Below are 15,066 nucleotides of genomic sequence, written 5' to 3' on the forward strand. Positions count from 1 at the left end.
GTGACCCTTAGCAGCCGAGACTCTCCTGAGTTCAACCTCTGTTTCCTATAAACGGAGTTCAAGAACTTGGCAAATGATCAATGAGTGGAGTTCAATGGACCTGGGGTGGACCTGATGCTCCCGATGCCCCCAACCTTCTAGGCCTTTTAACTCAACTGCTAAAACTTGAATCCTTGTGGCTTCCTCCATGCTTGAGTAGATAACGGGTATCACCCCAAACATTTCAACACAGATTTGGCACAACAATTGAACAAGTCATCAGGGTAACAATTCCATAATCGCATTAACTCTTCATTTACTGTGTATATAGGATGAATCAGTGGCTTGTACCAAATTAAAAAAAGCAGACTTAATTGAGTGAAATAATGAAAGCAGGGCTTCTCAGACAGTAGGCTTTGGTAACTTTGTAACTGGATCTAATAAACGTACGTATAGGTTTCTTAAATACTTTCGTGGTCTAGGTGGACCACGCAGCTTTCTTTTCTTGACCGCTCTGCCTCAAACACAAGGAGATGGCTTCGTAGGGTGGCATCTGGGCCCGTCTGAATAAGTGATGGATCGTTCTTCTGTTGGGAACATGGAGAAAGAAACATAAAATAACTTTAATAATAATCAGAAGGCTCATGAAGGAATATAAATTAGGAATACTAATGCAGATCCTGAGAGCTCTGCAAAGAGATAAAATAATATTGCTCTAGAAAAACAAAATACGTGAAAAAAATGAAAAGAAAAGAAAAAAGCGTACTGCAACTGCTGAAATAAAACTGTTTATGAGGAAGTAGTCTGCTCCACTGTGGCCCATCAGCTTAACCGGGATAAATCCAAGCCTCTTTACTTGATGTGAATTTTCAGTTCCTGAGGCAAATTCATAAACCTCAATCGGTCCACGGCCTCTGCAGCGTAACTCTCCCTTTAACAAAATAACATGTTAAAAATTAGAAATCATTTTCTTTATACACATACAATATATATATATAATTATATATATATATATATATATATATATATATATATATATATATATACATTGAATTGTGGTATTAGCTGCACCCATAGCAGAGCCAAACCTGGAAGCGGTGGACATTTACGGGGCCCTTTTTTTAAATTTTTTATTGCCATGAATTTGTGGTCCCCAATTAGTTATCGATTATGTGTTGATTATGTTATAAAGTGGTTTGCTGGAAGTACGAAAACAATTGTTGCACTTACAACTTAAGAGCAAATTATGAGGCTCAAAGACAAACACAAAGCTGTAATGAACCAACAAGGAAAGGGTTAATATTAGAAGGGCAACGCTGACCTATTTTTATGCATTGATTGCGCAATGTTTTGTAACATTTTAGATAAATACAATATTTGTTCTTAACGTGGGAGTGTCCTTCTCAGAAATGTATTACCTGTTTTGGCCACAAGGTGTCACTCTAAGCACATAAAAAGTAACATTGTGACTTCGAGTTAAATAGTGAAGCCTGACAGCAAGGGTTAAACCTGCACAGCATCTGTAGGGGAAATTAACTCTTCAATCTAAATTCGAAAAGGGTTTAGACAGAGAAGCTTGTTATCAGGATACCTCTGAGGTCAAAATGTATCCTAACAAAAATATATGCAGCGTTTGGTTTTATACTTTAAAATAAGGTTGCTTTTTAAAAAAAATAAAAAAAATAAGGAATGGCTTATTACTCTCAAACACTTGAGACATGCCTGCACATGCAGGTAGACAAGTGAAACAGCCTCCCAGCAGAAGTGGTAGAGGGTAATACAGCGAGGGTATTAAACATGCATGGGATAGACATACGGCTCCTGAATCTAAGACGAGACCAACGACTGATTAAGGTTTTGAGTCTTTACAGCAGGAAAAAATGGGCAGACTAGACGGGGCTGAATTGGGTCGATCGGGCAGCAGATTCTATGTTTCTATTTATAAAAATGGCAGCAGATTCTGCGGTTATTGTCTATGCCTTCTTGAATTGTAAAAAAAAACAAGTGCAGAAAAGAGTAAATAAACATTGTAAAAACATATATGATACATGTTCGGAGACAGGGCGTCTCCCCGCGACACGCGCTGTTACTGAAATAAGGCTTTCCCCAGCTCATCTGGCGTACTCTGACATTAAACAGGCTGCGCTGGTGAAATTTGATCTCCATGATTGTAAATCAGAGATTGAACAAAGGCTGAGTGCAAAACCCCGCTGCACACGCTGCACACGGTACCGGCTGTTTCCTTGACTACCAAGGATTTCAATCTACAAAGCCTTTTCTTTCTTGCCTTTTCTCCTTATTATTCCGCCACGAAACTCCTCCAGGATTCGGTCACCTGTCAGTCTCGTGTATGTCGCAATTCATTTACTATTCCCGTGTCTTATAAGGATGGCCGCGGTGAAACAAGATGTCCTAGAGGCTGGACACACCAGTCCTTTCCATCCCTGTTCTGTTTGAATGGTAACACACAGGTCACAATGTAATCATTATTGCGGAAAATATCCTCTTAAAAATACACGCCTTGTTTTTATTTACTTATCTAGAATATTTTTTTTTTTTTTTACAAATATCGTCCGCTATATAAATATTAAAATAACAATGATGCGAGATCCTATATATGATCCTATATATGCAGAGACTCGATACAATAACACCGGTCTCTGGTATAAGAAGGGCCCAAAGGGCCACATTGTAACGGTGGGGGGTTAAAAGTGGCATAAGTTCCTAAACTCGAAAACCATCACATGTCCTATTGATGATGATCCAGATCCACCATGAAACTCTCCAGTATCACTTGATGAGAATAATGTATATCTGTATATAGCCGGATTAGAGAACACAGACTTTAGTTGACGTTGATACATTTTATTGGGACATTTAGAAAAAGATGTCGTTACATAATCTCTCGGAACCTCAGAGATCTCCTCTTCAGATGGAATCTCTAGAAGAGAAAGTCTGAAGAGGGGAACGCTGGTGTCCCGAAAGCTTTTTCTATTTTACCCCCAACAGAAGGTACCGAGATGGAATAAAGACCCCGGTAACTCTTGGAGCTACACGCCATCACACGCATTCGTTCTTCTCTTGGTGGAAGGGATCTCTAAATTAGGGGTAATAGAACTATAGAATTTCAAGAAATTGGGATCTGGAAATGAAGGGGTGGATTCTAAAGTTTTAATGCCCTTATTTTGAAGACCCCTTCCCACCACTGAATGTCTTTAGTAGATTTCCGCAGCCACTGGTGTAGTTTAGTGATAAATTGCTAATATAAAATAATACTATTTCTTAAGCAGTAAATGTTATGAAGTATCCCTTAGTTTATTAAACCGTGAATTCATGGCTGCTACTAATATCCAGAAGGCAAGGCTAGACTGGCGATGACGGGGCGACCCTGGCGCTTTAAGGCCAGTGGCCACCTGATGACGTAAGTGTAGCCGACGGCTGGATATGTGCATGCGTAGCGGGCGGCTGGTATATACACAATCTGATGCTGGGGTGAGCATGTGGAGCTGTAGAGTAACCTGGTTTCCATTCATGACCAGTAATCTCCTTCTATTTTCACATTTAGGATTCATATGTTTCTTTTTCTTTTTTTGTCCAAAATATCGCATTTATCTTCAAAATATTCTCCTGTGTTTGCGTAACTCCTGCAATGTGCCGCCGCGTTCTACGATCTTCTAAAGTTTCTCTTTTACCCGACCCCCTGTGTTACATTCATTCTCAGTTCTCCGGAACACCTAACCTATAAATGTATCTAAAGCAAGTTCTTTCTCCGCGCCGTGAGTCTTCCACACAACACTTCTACATTCCACACCTAAAAATCACCGCACCCTGCGGCCTGCAGCAGACAAATTAAGCATTAAACCGGCTCTTTCCAAATCAGCTTCTAAGTATCACATTAGATCATGCGTCACGGCCTCATAACATTTCTCTCAACTTTAGCTGAAGCCAATGGATGGGAGATCATCGGCTGTGTTTTCAGAACTCTCCGGTAATATAATATTTATTTCCATCAGAACAGTTGATGCACAAAGACTTACCGGCTGCAGAATTTAACCAAATGGGCAATAATTAATACGGTACAGGGAATAGATTCAGATAAATCATAAATAAAATAAAATAAGATCTATTCAGGATTTCAGGTTATGGACACATTGAAAAAGCACAAAATTAAGCATTTTAACCCAGAATGTCATTCAAAGTTTAACTAATCATCCCCAAAAACTTTCCATGGAAATATAGTAACCTCAAGTCAACTGGTGTTTGGGGGGGGGCGGGTTCACAAATGGGATAAAAGCTATTGCTAGGAAAAGTAACGATGTGTATTATATAGTATATATAATTATATTATTACCTTTTAAGTATGGAATTGAACCGTTTTATCTGTTTTTCTTGTGATTTTGTATTCTTTTGCAAGCCACATCTGCACGCTGGTTTTATCAGTTCCGAGCAGATACGCTCCCTTTCACTAAAAGGAAGCGATGTTATGTATTCTTTAACGCTGACTTGGGCGATAGCGAGAAAATTTATCCTCTTAAAACAACAATGATAGATGAGCTACTGTTATGTCAGAACCATTCCAATGTGAACGTTACTTCGCCGCTGTTAAAATAACACGTAATCGTGTTTACACCAGTGTTGACTTCCAGCCTGTTCTATCTCCATATTTGGGAATATTTGTATTTCAAAAGATTTCAAAAATATTTTCTGGAAATGCTGCTTACTCTCGGCGGTGCTTAAAGTGCCGGCGGTGCCCATAAGAATGAAAATCCAACCAGCATGTTACGGACACCAAGAGTAACCGTACTGTCTATGACAGGGGAGGCCTCGCACTGTCTGGACAGAGGGCAAATACAGCTGAGTGGCCCCTTGCCCCTTCAATAACCTACTAGCCCCCCAGCCCTTTGCCCCTTCCATAACCTACACATACGCATTCACTCTAACACACACACTCATACTAACACTTACACATACACTGTCACTCTAACACACACATTCATACACACTCTCACACGCTTACATTAACAGACACAAACTCCAAAACACACTCACTCACATGCTGTGATGTTACTGAAAGGTAAGTTACGCTTGATGATTTTCTTAACCCCTTAATGACAAAGCCTGTACATGCACGGGCTCAAAATGCATTGTTTTCAATGGGTTTAGGGACCGCCCATTGTCCTTAAGGGGTTAAGGGTGAAATAAGTTTAAAGTTACTTTAACTACGATGGATGAGAGGGGGGCTCCCTCCCCACAGTCCAAGTGATCACATAATCTGGCGAATGTATACAATTTTGCTATAAAACTAAAATACACAACTCAAAGCAATTGTTGCCGATTCGCACTGATCGACTCACTTAGAATGCACAAATAACTTAAATCTCTTGATTGAGATACCGCTTTATCTGACCCAGATAAAAGCCTTAGTGATTTATTTTAGGTTTTCCAGCAAGAGGCACTTTAATTAGGTTATCATAATAAGATTTCACTTTATGCCTTCCGGGAAAACATATTCTGATTCATTTATGTGGACATATAAAAAAAAAAAAAAAAAATAAAATGCAAGGAAATCATGAAAATATGATCAAAGCCAAAATGTATTAAAAAAAAAAAATCTACAAATTTTAATTACTTAAGGAAATAACATAAAAGTATTTTCTGAATTCTAAACTCTTTTCGTGTCTGCATTTAACTCGCTTGTATTTTCAAACTCACCCCACTTTAAATTGATGAAGAAAATGTCAGACGAGATTCTTGCGCTCGCACGCTTGCACGGACTTGCAGCGTACACGCTGGATTTTGTTTTTTACGTTACAAATATGCTTGTAGGAATCACATGAAGGTATGAATTACAATGCGTGCTTTCCTCGCCTGAAGCCTGACAAAGTTTTATTTTTTTGAGATAATTTTTTATATAAAAAACTGTTTTTCATTCATGGGGAATCAAGACACTTAAAGGGACATTCTATACATATTTGTAATGCATGCAATGCGCTCCAGTGCATTTTACTTAATTGAAATACATTATTATTATTTATTGTTTTATACAGCGCCACCAAATTCCGTAGCGCTGTACAATGGGATTCATCCATTAATTGTTGGGAAATGAGATCTTGGAAGAAGCAGGCATCATCAGGGCTCAGGGATAACAAGGCGCCGCTGGCACTTTAAGGCCGGCTGCCGCCTAAAGACATGAGTGTGATCGATGGCTGGATATAACATGCCATGTGTTGTGTTTTTATGGTGACGTAGTGTGTGGTCGGACATATCCAGCCAGCGGTAGCACCCAACCTGTCACTTGAGAAGCAGATCGGGTGAGTATGTTGTGTTGTCGGCCAGTGGCCCATCAGGGACTTGCCCGGTGAGCCAGATGGCCAGTCGAGTCTCATCATAGCCCCAGCCTCAAGAAATATCTGTGAATCTGCAGGATTTGATTATTTATGTCATTTAAATCCGCATATTTGGGGACTGAAGGCGGAGTAAGTGTAATCATGTACATATGAAAGCTGGCTTCTGGTGGGGGAGGGGTACCCATTAAATCACCGGAGGCCAGGGAATGGTTGATTGGGAAATGTCTAAGGGATACATAATGGAAACAATTTAATTCCGTCTTCTAGATTCTAAACTCGTTAGACCAGTGCCTTTCCAAACTTTTGTTTCTGTAAGTCCAAGTTGCTGTGTGATGCGCTGCTTGTTACGTTCTATACAGCGCTACAGAATATGACGCCGCGAGATAAACCAAGAAAGAATAATTCTAGAAATCCTTAAAATTTGAATTACATTATAAAGGAAATTGGAAAATTAGATAAAAATATGAATAAAATGATCTATGTGTCTGAACAGCAACAGTTCCCAAAATATTTAGATTTTTTTTCCTAAAATGTTCTTGATTTTCTACAACGTAAAGATTTTTTTTTTTTTTTTTTTTTAAACTGACCACGCTGCCAGCACAAGCTGGGCGATGATTTCTCATCTGGTGCCGGAGCTGACATTCAGACCTCCCTGTCGGCAAATTTTGGCTTTAAATGATCAGAAAACTTCCTGCTTACAAAAACATGAAGGATTGGGGGATGGAGGCTTAGAAAGCACTGGATCTTCTAGCCGGGTTCCATTCCAAAAAGATACAAACAGCATCACTGAGGCTACCTCCTAAACACAAAAAGAATAAGATACGATATAATTCTCCACCGCATGGTATTCCGAGGACGAGACCTCCCTGCGGAGACGGACTCTGCTCTCCACTTCTTACCGATAGAACCCCATTGCCCAAATCTAATCCTTCTGGCCACTAAACTTAAAAGTAAATAGAGATAATAGCTACGTTTATGCTGGACTGCATGACACCACCGTTTATTTATGAGTTTAATATCAATTCTGTCTCCATGATAGCAAAGCTCCATATAACCATCACATATAACACCATACAGTCACTATAACACCAGTCTAAATATTTTATCTGAATAAGAAAAGGGGGCAGTTATTTCCCTTTAGGGTATCTTTGAAGTGCATAATACATATTGTTTTTTAAGATCTGCAGCTATATAGAGGAGCTGTATAAATTCTACTGTCTAGTTTTGAGCACAGATGACGTCTATGTGCAATAAATAGATAAGATTGATACATTTACAGGGTTTACTGGCTATCCGGCAAATGGTATGCTGGTGGCAAATGTTTGTATGTCATTTAGCGGCCGTTGGCCTTAAAGTGCCGAGGACACTTTTCTACCCCCGGTTCAGCCATGGATAGCTAGAGGATAGATAAGTATTTTAGTAACAGCTGGAAAGCTTTGCGAAATTGTGGATACAAGTTGCAGCATATTCCTGTTACAAAACTTTTTCACGACTGCCAAGTTTACTCTGGAGCAGAGACTAAGGAACATTAGCCAATCAATGACTAGATGGGAGATGTAGTTGCAGATCCAGCACTGTCAGACGTAGGGTTAACCATAGAAAGACAGCACTTAAGAAATATTCATTTATCAAAACCAGCCTGCAACTCGATATTAAATATTCAGGGGAAAAATTCAAAAATAAGCAAAAAAATAAAAAAAATAAAATAAAAATTTAAAAATAATTTATATATTAAAAAAAAAAAAGCTGAATTAAGGTGGAAAAAGTAACTTCAGTACTAACTGGTATTTTATGACGCGCCTTGTGATTTATATCGTGAAGTTTAATTTCGCTGCATGTTTTACTTGCTCGGTAAGAAGTCACATCCTAACAGGCCTGGAATAATTATTGGTCTTTGTGGAGTCTATAGCCTGAAGGTGCAAAGACGGCTACATTCCTCTCTCAATTACTATGCCAAGGAGCGGCATCAGCTTACAAGGTAATTGGCCCGGCCAATCAACAGGCTGTTTACTTTCAAAATGAATCAATCACAAAGCTATTTGACAGCAGGAAAGTAAGCACTAAGGGGAAAGGCAGATTCTTTAACTTGTTGATTGCCAGAGGGATATGCATGACTTCCAGCGGCACCATTTTCAATCCCCTTTAGCATAAAATCCAGTTTAATTTATGACTCTTATGGAAAACGTATAACTACTCATGGTACTGCGCCGGAGAATATGATGGTGCTATATAAAGGTGCGATACATAATTACAACGGAGTTTAACGCAACCTTCCAGTACATATTGCATCAATTTTTTATACGCGGATACCGGTTCACCTTCTAGATTGTAAACTCTTTGGCTTACTGTTTGTCTAAATTGTTATGTGATGCAATCAATCAAAATAAATCAATAAATAGTAATAATAATAACCCTAATAAAAGTAATCATAGTGACTTATGGTGATTTCCAGGTACGTTGATGCTGGGTTGTGTCCAAATCAGATGTGTAATGAAAACCTACATCCCCTTATTTGATGATTATTATAAAGTACGGACATGTTATCAAGGCAGAGCCTTCTTCTACATGTTACCCATATGGTACAGACAATGTGAGGAAACATTGTGTTACTGTAGCAAAGTTAAAGACGTTCTAGGGCTTCCACGTGGCTATGATGCAAGACAGTCTCTGAATCTCGTTAATATAAACCAGCATTTCAGGTTTTATGTTACAACGCGAACTACGTTTCGTCAGCCAACACCCTTTCAAACAGAAAGAGCGTGTCAACCAAAGCAGAACATGTACGCCAGAAAAACAACATGCAATTGTGTTCTAAAAGGCTATGGTCTCATGTCTACAAGGAGAAACTGTGAACGTTCTAGGTAACCAAGCTTTGCGGAACCCAGTGTGAAGCTGCTCTACTCGACATACAGGGAATTCGCGACCTAGACTATGACTTGGGTGTTTCCATCACATATGTTTGGATTTATTTGGTGTTTTATTTTTATTGGTCGGTATTGATTTTTTTTTTTTTTTAAAGATCTACCGACTTTCAAAGCACATTTTGTAGCTGGAAATCGAGACCGACTGAAAGGACAGGCTAGATGGGCTGGAGGGTTCTAATCGGCCATCAAGTTATATGTTTTGGGATTTTGGTCAACAGAGTGGAATGACTAAATAAAAATGATTAAGGTATTAATAAAAGTGAGGCCTCGATATCACTAGTCTTTACCATAGAAACATAGAATTTGGCAGATCGGCCCCATTCGGCCCCCGTCTAGTCGCCAGTTTCTCCTGCTGTAAAGACTCAAACGTTAATCAGTCGTTGGTCTCGTCTTAGATTCAGGAGCCGTATGTCTATCCCATGCGTGTTTAATCCCCTCACTGTATTACTCTCTACCACTTCTGCTGGGAGGCTGTTCCATTTATCTGTGTCTGTCTCAGTAAAGAAGAACTTTCCTAGACTACATCTAAGCCTCTATCTCTCTTCCAGCCAACAGACAAATCCACCAAAGGAACGCGGAACCTCTGAATTTGTATTGCTGTATTTTGTTCTTCTCGGCGGGGATGGACATGTGGACGTTCTGCATTTGCTTAAACTAATCCTCAGAATTTGAAAGACTTTTTCACAAACCCGAAAACAAATATCCCCCTCAAACCTCATCTTGTGGCAGAATGTAATTCATCCTTTTTTAAAAAAAAATAATAATTGACATAATGTTGACAAAGGATGCAAAACATTTGCCAGCAATAAATTGCGAAGGGAAGGCACGCAATCCCAGAACAAAAATTCGAATAAACAACAGATCACAAAAAAAAAGAAAAAGAGATTAGAAAGGTGTATCGTGTTACCCGTTCTATCTGCTCTGCTCCCATCAGGGAATTCCCAAGAAGAAGTTCCTACCCGAATGTTTACATAGAAAAATCATGAATACGAGAAATATTACATTTAAATTAAAAAAAAATAATAATTTGCACTAAAAGAGACATTATTACTGTGAAAAAAACACTATGGATAAAGAAAAGCAAGAGGAAAAACAGGATATTACATTTCTGGTCTAATGTCAGACATATATGCTCTGTATAATTATGATTAATCTTAGAGCGCATGCTGCTATCGGGTTGGCTATTATACTGAGCAAAATAGTTTATTGTAAAGGATAAAAAAAAAATAAAAAAAAAAATATTTAAAAAAAACTCCCAGCAGGTTCCTCTCATTGACCGGCTTGTAACTTTTAATCCAATTAGCTTGTTTTAAACATAGTCGATCCACAGAACAACAGGAATTTCGTGAAACTACATTTACCCAGCTTAACACCGTTTAGTAAATCGACTCCCTTGTCTGTATATCAACACTCCGTGACCTTCTCAACTGTGATCATGAGATCATTTTTTTTGCACGTATTAATTTATGACATTGTTAAACTTAGTATCAAAAGGACTGACTGAATATATTGCGCTGTATAAACAACATATTATCTTGAGTCCCCGCGCAGTCTTTGTCTATATAAACAGGAAGCCTGGTAGTAAATAAGTTTCAAGCTGCTCCGAGAACATTTCTAAACTTCTGCAGAAGGGGGCGCAATAACACAATAATCAGCTGCTAGCCTTGCATTTGTTTCTAGATATTTGGTGCCGAGCAGCAACATGGATGGAGGTCTACTCTTCAGGCGCAGGGCCCACTACAAAGCTAGCTAGAGGACAGTCCTATTTAATAGTAACACCTGGAGTGATACCATAGACCAGGGGGTGTCCAAACTGCGGCCCACCGGAGACTACATCTCCCATACTCCTCTGCCAGGTCCTTAGCTGAAAGAGCATTATGGGAGATGTAGTCCTGTAGCAGCTGGAGGGCCGCATAGACAAACAATGGCAGAGAAAAACTTACGAATTTATGAAATCGGTGGTAAATGTATATTTTTTTAGGGTGTAAGGAAATGCAGTAATAATTCAGAGACTGTGGATCTACAGACTGTGTGGAAATTATATGGTTTGTAGTCTGGCCAAGTTGGCCAAAGAGTAGTCAACTGGTGAAATATTTCCATCTTAGGAAGTTTAGTATAGCATAAGAAGGCCAATCTTTTTCTTTCTCTCGTTGCAAACTTTTAGGGCTCATTTGCCATCTCAAGGTCCTTTGGATAAGCATACTCCATCCCTGTGAGTTAAACAATTCAAGCTATTATGATTTTATACATGTTCGGTCCTCCTTGCAGACAAACAAGTTTCTGATCAGTTATCCCAGAGTTTAGGGTATAATAGACTTTGGGGCTGAATAAGCAGGATAAACAGGAACGCGGATGTCTTGAGCATTAAAACAAATGTATTTCAAATAATGCCAACCCATTAAAATACATGACCTTTCGCCCTTCAAGGTTGGGTGGGCAACGAAATGGCCATTCAGTCATACTGTACATGGGTTTCCATTAGGAAACCCAATAAACCTAAACGTCATGGTATTGGTTACCCATCTCCTTAATTATAATGGGTTGAAATGTATTCAGCTGTATAAAACATTTACTACCCATTTATCAGAAAAACAGAGAGGAAAACAAGCGGACCATTAGTGACATTAAGCTTGGTCAGACTTCACACGCAATTAGACGCTTACTTAGAGAAGTGCTTAAGAATCCTAGTGATTTGTTCACTGATCACTAAGAAATCATTAATGGTAAGAGCTCATGCATCACTTTCTTCTTGGTACCTACTCAGTTGGTAAATGAAAACTTGGCACCACCTTCTCCTATAGATACATTAGCCTGTTACATTGTATTGACCTTTTAGTTCAGCTAACCAACCTCAAGGTTCTCGGTGACAGAACACTTGTGTGCAAAATGATGGTGGCCATGCCATGTCACAGGAGGTTCCAAACACGGAACATTGTCTTTATGTCCCCTGCCTAAATCCCACAGCCAGGGCTACCAGCCATACCAGTTCCTTGCCACGAGGGCTTGAAGCTATACTTAAGCCTAAGTGGATTGACTGTTGCAGCTATGGCGGTCGTTTAATCATTGTCCACAGACTCCGAGTGGTCAAAGGTCCTTTCAAGTTTGAAACAGTGTTTGAGAACAAGAAGGAACATTTATTTTTTGAACATTTGGACTTTTTAAATAGTTATTTTTAGAAACAGCAAAAGGAACAGTATAGTGAGATAGTTCTTTGGCCAAAAACACATATTAGCCCTGAGACATATAGACAAGAGTAACAGGGAAAAGTGAAATATTAACCTGCTCCCTGTTGCTCTTGGCAGGGCGTATTTACAAAAACAGATAAAAATTAGGGTGTCGGCGGCAGACAGGAGACTGAGGTAAAAACATTTATCGCTTCCTGGTGTTCGTAACGCTTTGCACCTGGTGCTATTTATTAAGAAATCACAGAATACAAACCAACGAACTGTAAGTGTGGTTTTAAAACTAGAGTCACGTTAGGCTCAGAGAGTTTCGTTATATTATATTTCTTTGATGAAGGCAAACATCAGTTCGGATTTGTTGCTTCTCCAAAGACATATTAGTATAACAGCTCTGCAGAGTCGTCCGACTAGTTCGTATCCGGATGCATTTTCATGTTTAAGGAAGCAACGCCTTCACAATCTCTCCACTGGTTTTTATGGCAAAGACAAATTCTAGACATTCATGCTTTGGCGATGAAGACGTTTTGGCCCAGACACCCTTTTCTGGGAATAATCTATCCATCCATTCATCCTAACCAATAGATAGCATTTCCCAGGACAGTCCTGATACCCCAGACTTATGTCCTAGTTGCCAGCTGTCTCTGCCACCATTCCTATTTCCAGGACTGCCGAGACTCCACAGGGGCCGTTGCCCAAACTGACTGCCTATCCACCAAACATCACCGAATGTGTAAGGCGTCTCACGTGACGCCACAGGCCGGTACAGAGATAGGATTTACACGTGTTGATGGTTTTACATCGGGACTCGTAAGGTCCTGACCAAAACTGAGCTGGTCCCTATTTTGTTGGACCAAATAGTATGGCTTTATCCCAGCCACAGGTTTGAATGTGTAAGACGCAGAGATGAAAAGTTAAGTATTTGATGGATCAGAAGCTTTAATAGAATGTCATGGAGTATACATTATTATTGTTATTTTTATTAAGTACCACCCTATTTCTCTGTGCTGTACAACGAGGCGCATACGTTTATCATACCGATAGAAATATACCATTTGCCTCCTTAGTATGTGCTTTATCTCAAAGCTATCACGAGAAGGGATCTGACAGCTGGGGGTCTGGTAGAATGGAACCCCAGTGATCTGCAGCTGCAATTAGAATGCGGCTTTTGTTAAGCAAATCATCGGAGCTTACACAATAATGAGATAAGGAGAGGTTAACGGTATCACTGCTGGAGGAAGGCATCACAAAATAAACAACTCCGAGCAAGGAAGCCACAAGTCCTTCTCTGATATGGATGGAAAAAATGCAAGCAGATGACTTTTTATATTGGATTAACTTTCGGGATATCTAAATATAAACCAAAATGCGTACAGTTGTCATTATCCTCAGAAAAACAGGAAGCCTTTCTACCGTTAAACTTTCCTGATATATTATCGTACGCATTTATAAGATTTGTAATGTTACGTGGCTTTTAGATCCGTTCCTCGGAAAGTTTGTGTGATGATTATCAAGCTTAAAAAAAAGTATCGTGCCCTATAATATACAATATAGCAAAACGTATTTTCTTGTATATATTGTATTTTTGTATATTCTACCACCAGGTTCCTGAATAATGACGCAGTTTGATCTATACATTGTTGCAAATGTATAGATCTTTTTTTGGGGGGGGGTTAATTACTAAATCTTTTTAACCTGGGGCTGCACATTTGCTGGAAGGAGGAGTTCCCTGTGCCCCCCTTCCTGGCAGATTAATGTTACCGTACAAAGGCTAACCAAATTTAAACTACTATGTCTTGTCCAATTAACGTAAAGGGCTGTTTGTATAAGCCATAGATGGATCCGAGACAGGACCAGCCAGAGGGCAAGCGATGCCTTAGCATCTGATTTTATCTGATCACAGACAATGTCTTAGAACACTGGCCAGATAAATTAATGACCACTGATGACCGAAAAGAATTGAAATGACAAGAAGGATGGAACACGTATTTGGAAAGTCTTTTGTATAATTAAACGGAATAAGACTTGCTTTATGTTTCCATTAAAGAAGGCTAAGGGGAGTCAGTCAAAAGGTATGTAGTCGACCTTAATGGAATTCAACATCACAACAGTAATTTAGGATTTATATCCCATATGAAAGGCTACAATCAAGAGGTGGAGACGCATTGTTGTGTATATTCCAGGTATATTGTTAAACAAAGTTCTTTGGAAATCCATCACGTTTACCTTAGATCCATAGATCGTGGTACTTCTAACACCAAGGGCGTGCGTAAAAGCCATCATGGTAAAAGCAGCAGTGAGACCTCCTTCAAACTCCAGGTTAACGACCTGCGAGATACAATAAGATGCTGAGGGTTACGAATACCTTTTTTTCATAGGGTTTTTTTTTTAATAGGCAAGGTTATGCTATAGGATGTCCTAGAGCCACGTCGCTAATGTTATATTCAAACGCAAAGCATCCAGCGGTGGTCCTCAGAGCCTATCAGTGCAAACCAGATGCCCCCGGGGAACAATGTTTATAGAAGGAAATCACCAAAAATAAGTACTTGTCAGCAGAACTGGTCTTTATCTCTTCCTTCCGAGAGAACGAGAAGAAGCCTCGCATGCCCCTTAGCAGACGTTGTAGCCGAATCTCTT

At 39.4% G+C, this 15,066-nt stretch overlaps 1 protein-coding gene across 1 annotated transcript in view; it reads right to left on the reverse strand.

Moving 5' to 3' along the window:
* Window positions 1–89: 89 nt before the first annotated feature.
* Window positions 90–15,066, reverse strand: part of LOC128469571 (uncharacterized) — a 35,098-nt gene continuing 20,121 nt past the window's right edge. Inside the window, exons 13-15 of the mRNA XM_053451383.1 lie at window positions 14,656–14,757; window positions 746–910; window positions 90–566 (exon numbers count right to left, since the gene is read on the reverse strand). Coding sequence (XP_053307358.1) covers window positions 441–566; window positions 746–910; window positions 14,656–14,757 — 393 coding nt within the window. The 3' untranslated portion in view covers window positions 90–440. The remainder of the gene's footprint in view (window positions 567–745; window positions 911–14,655; window positions 14,758–15,066) is intronic.

The sequence above is a fragment of the Spea bombifrons genome, chromosome 12, assembly GCF_027358695.1.
Source record: "Spea bombifrons isolate aSpeBom1 chromosome 12, aSpeBom1.2.pri, whole genome shotgun sequence".
In the NCBI taxonomy this organism is placed as follows: Eukaryota; Metazoa; Chordata; class Amphibia; order Anura; family Pelobatidae; genus Spea; species Spea bombifrons.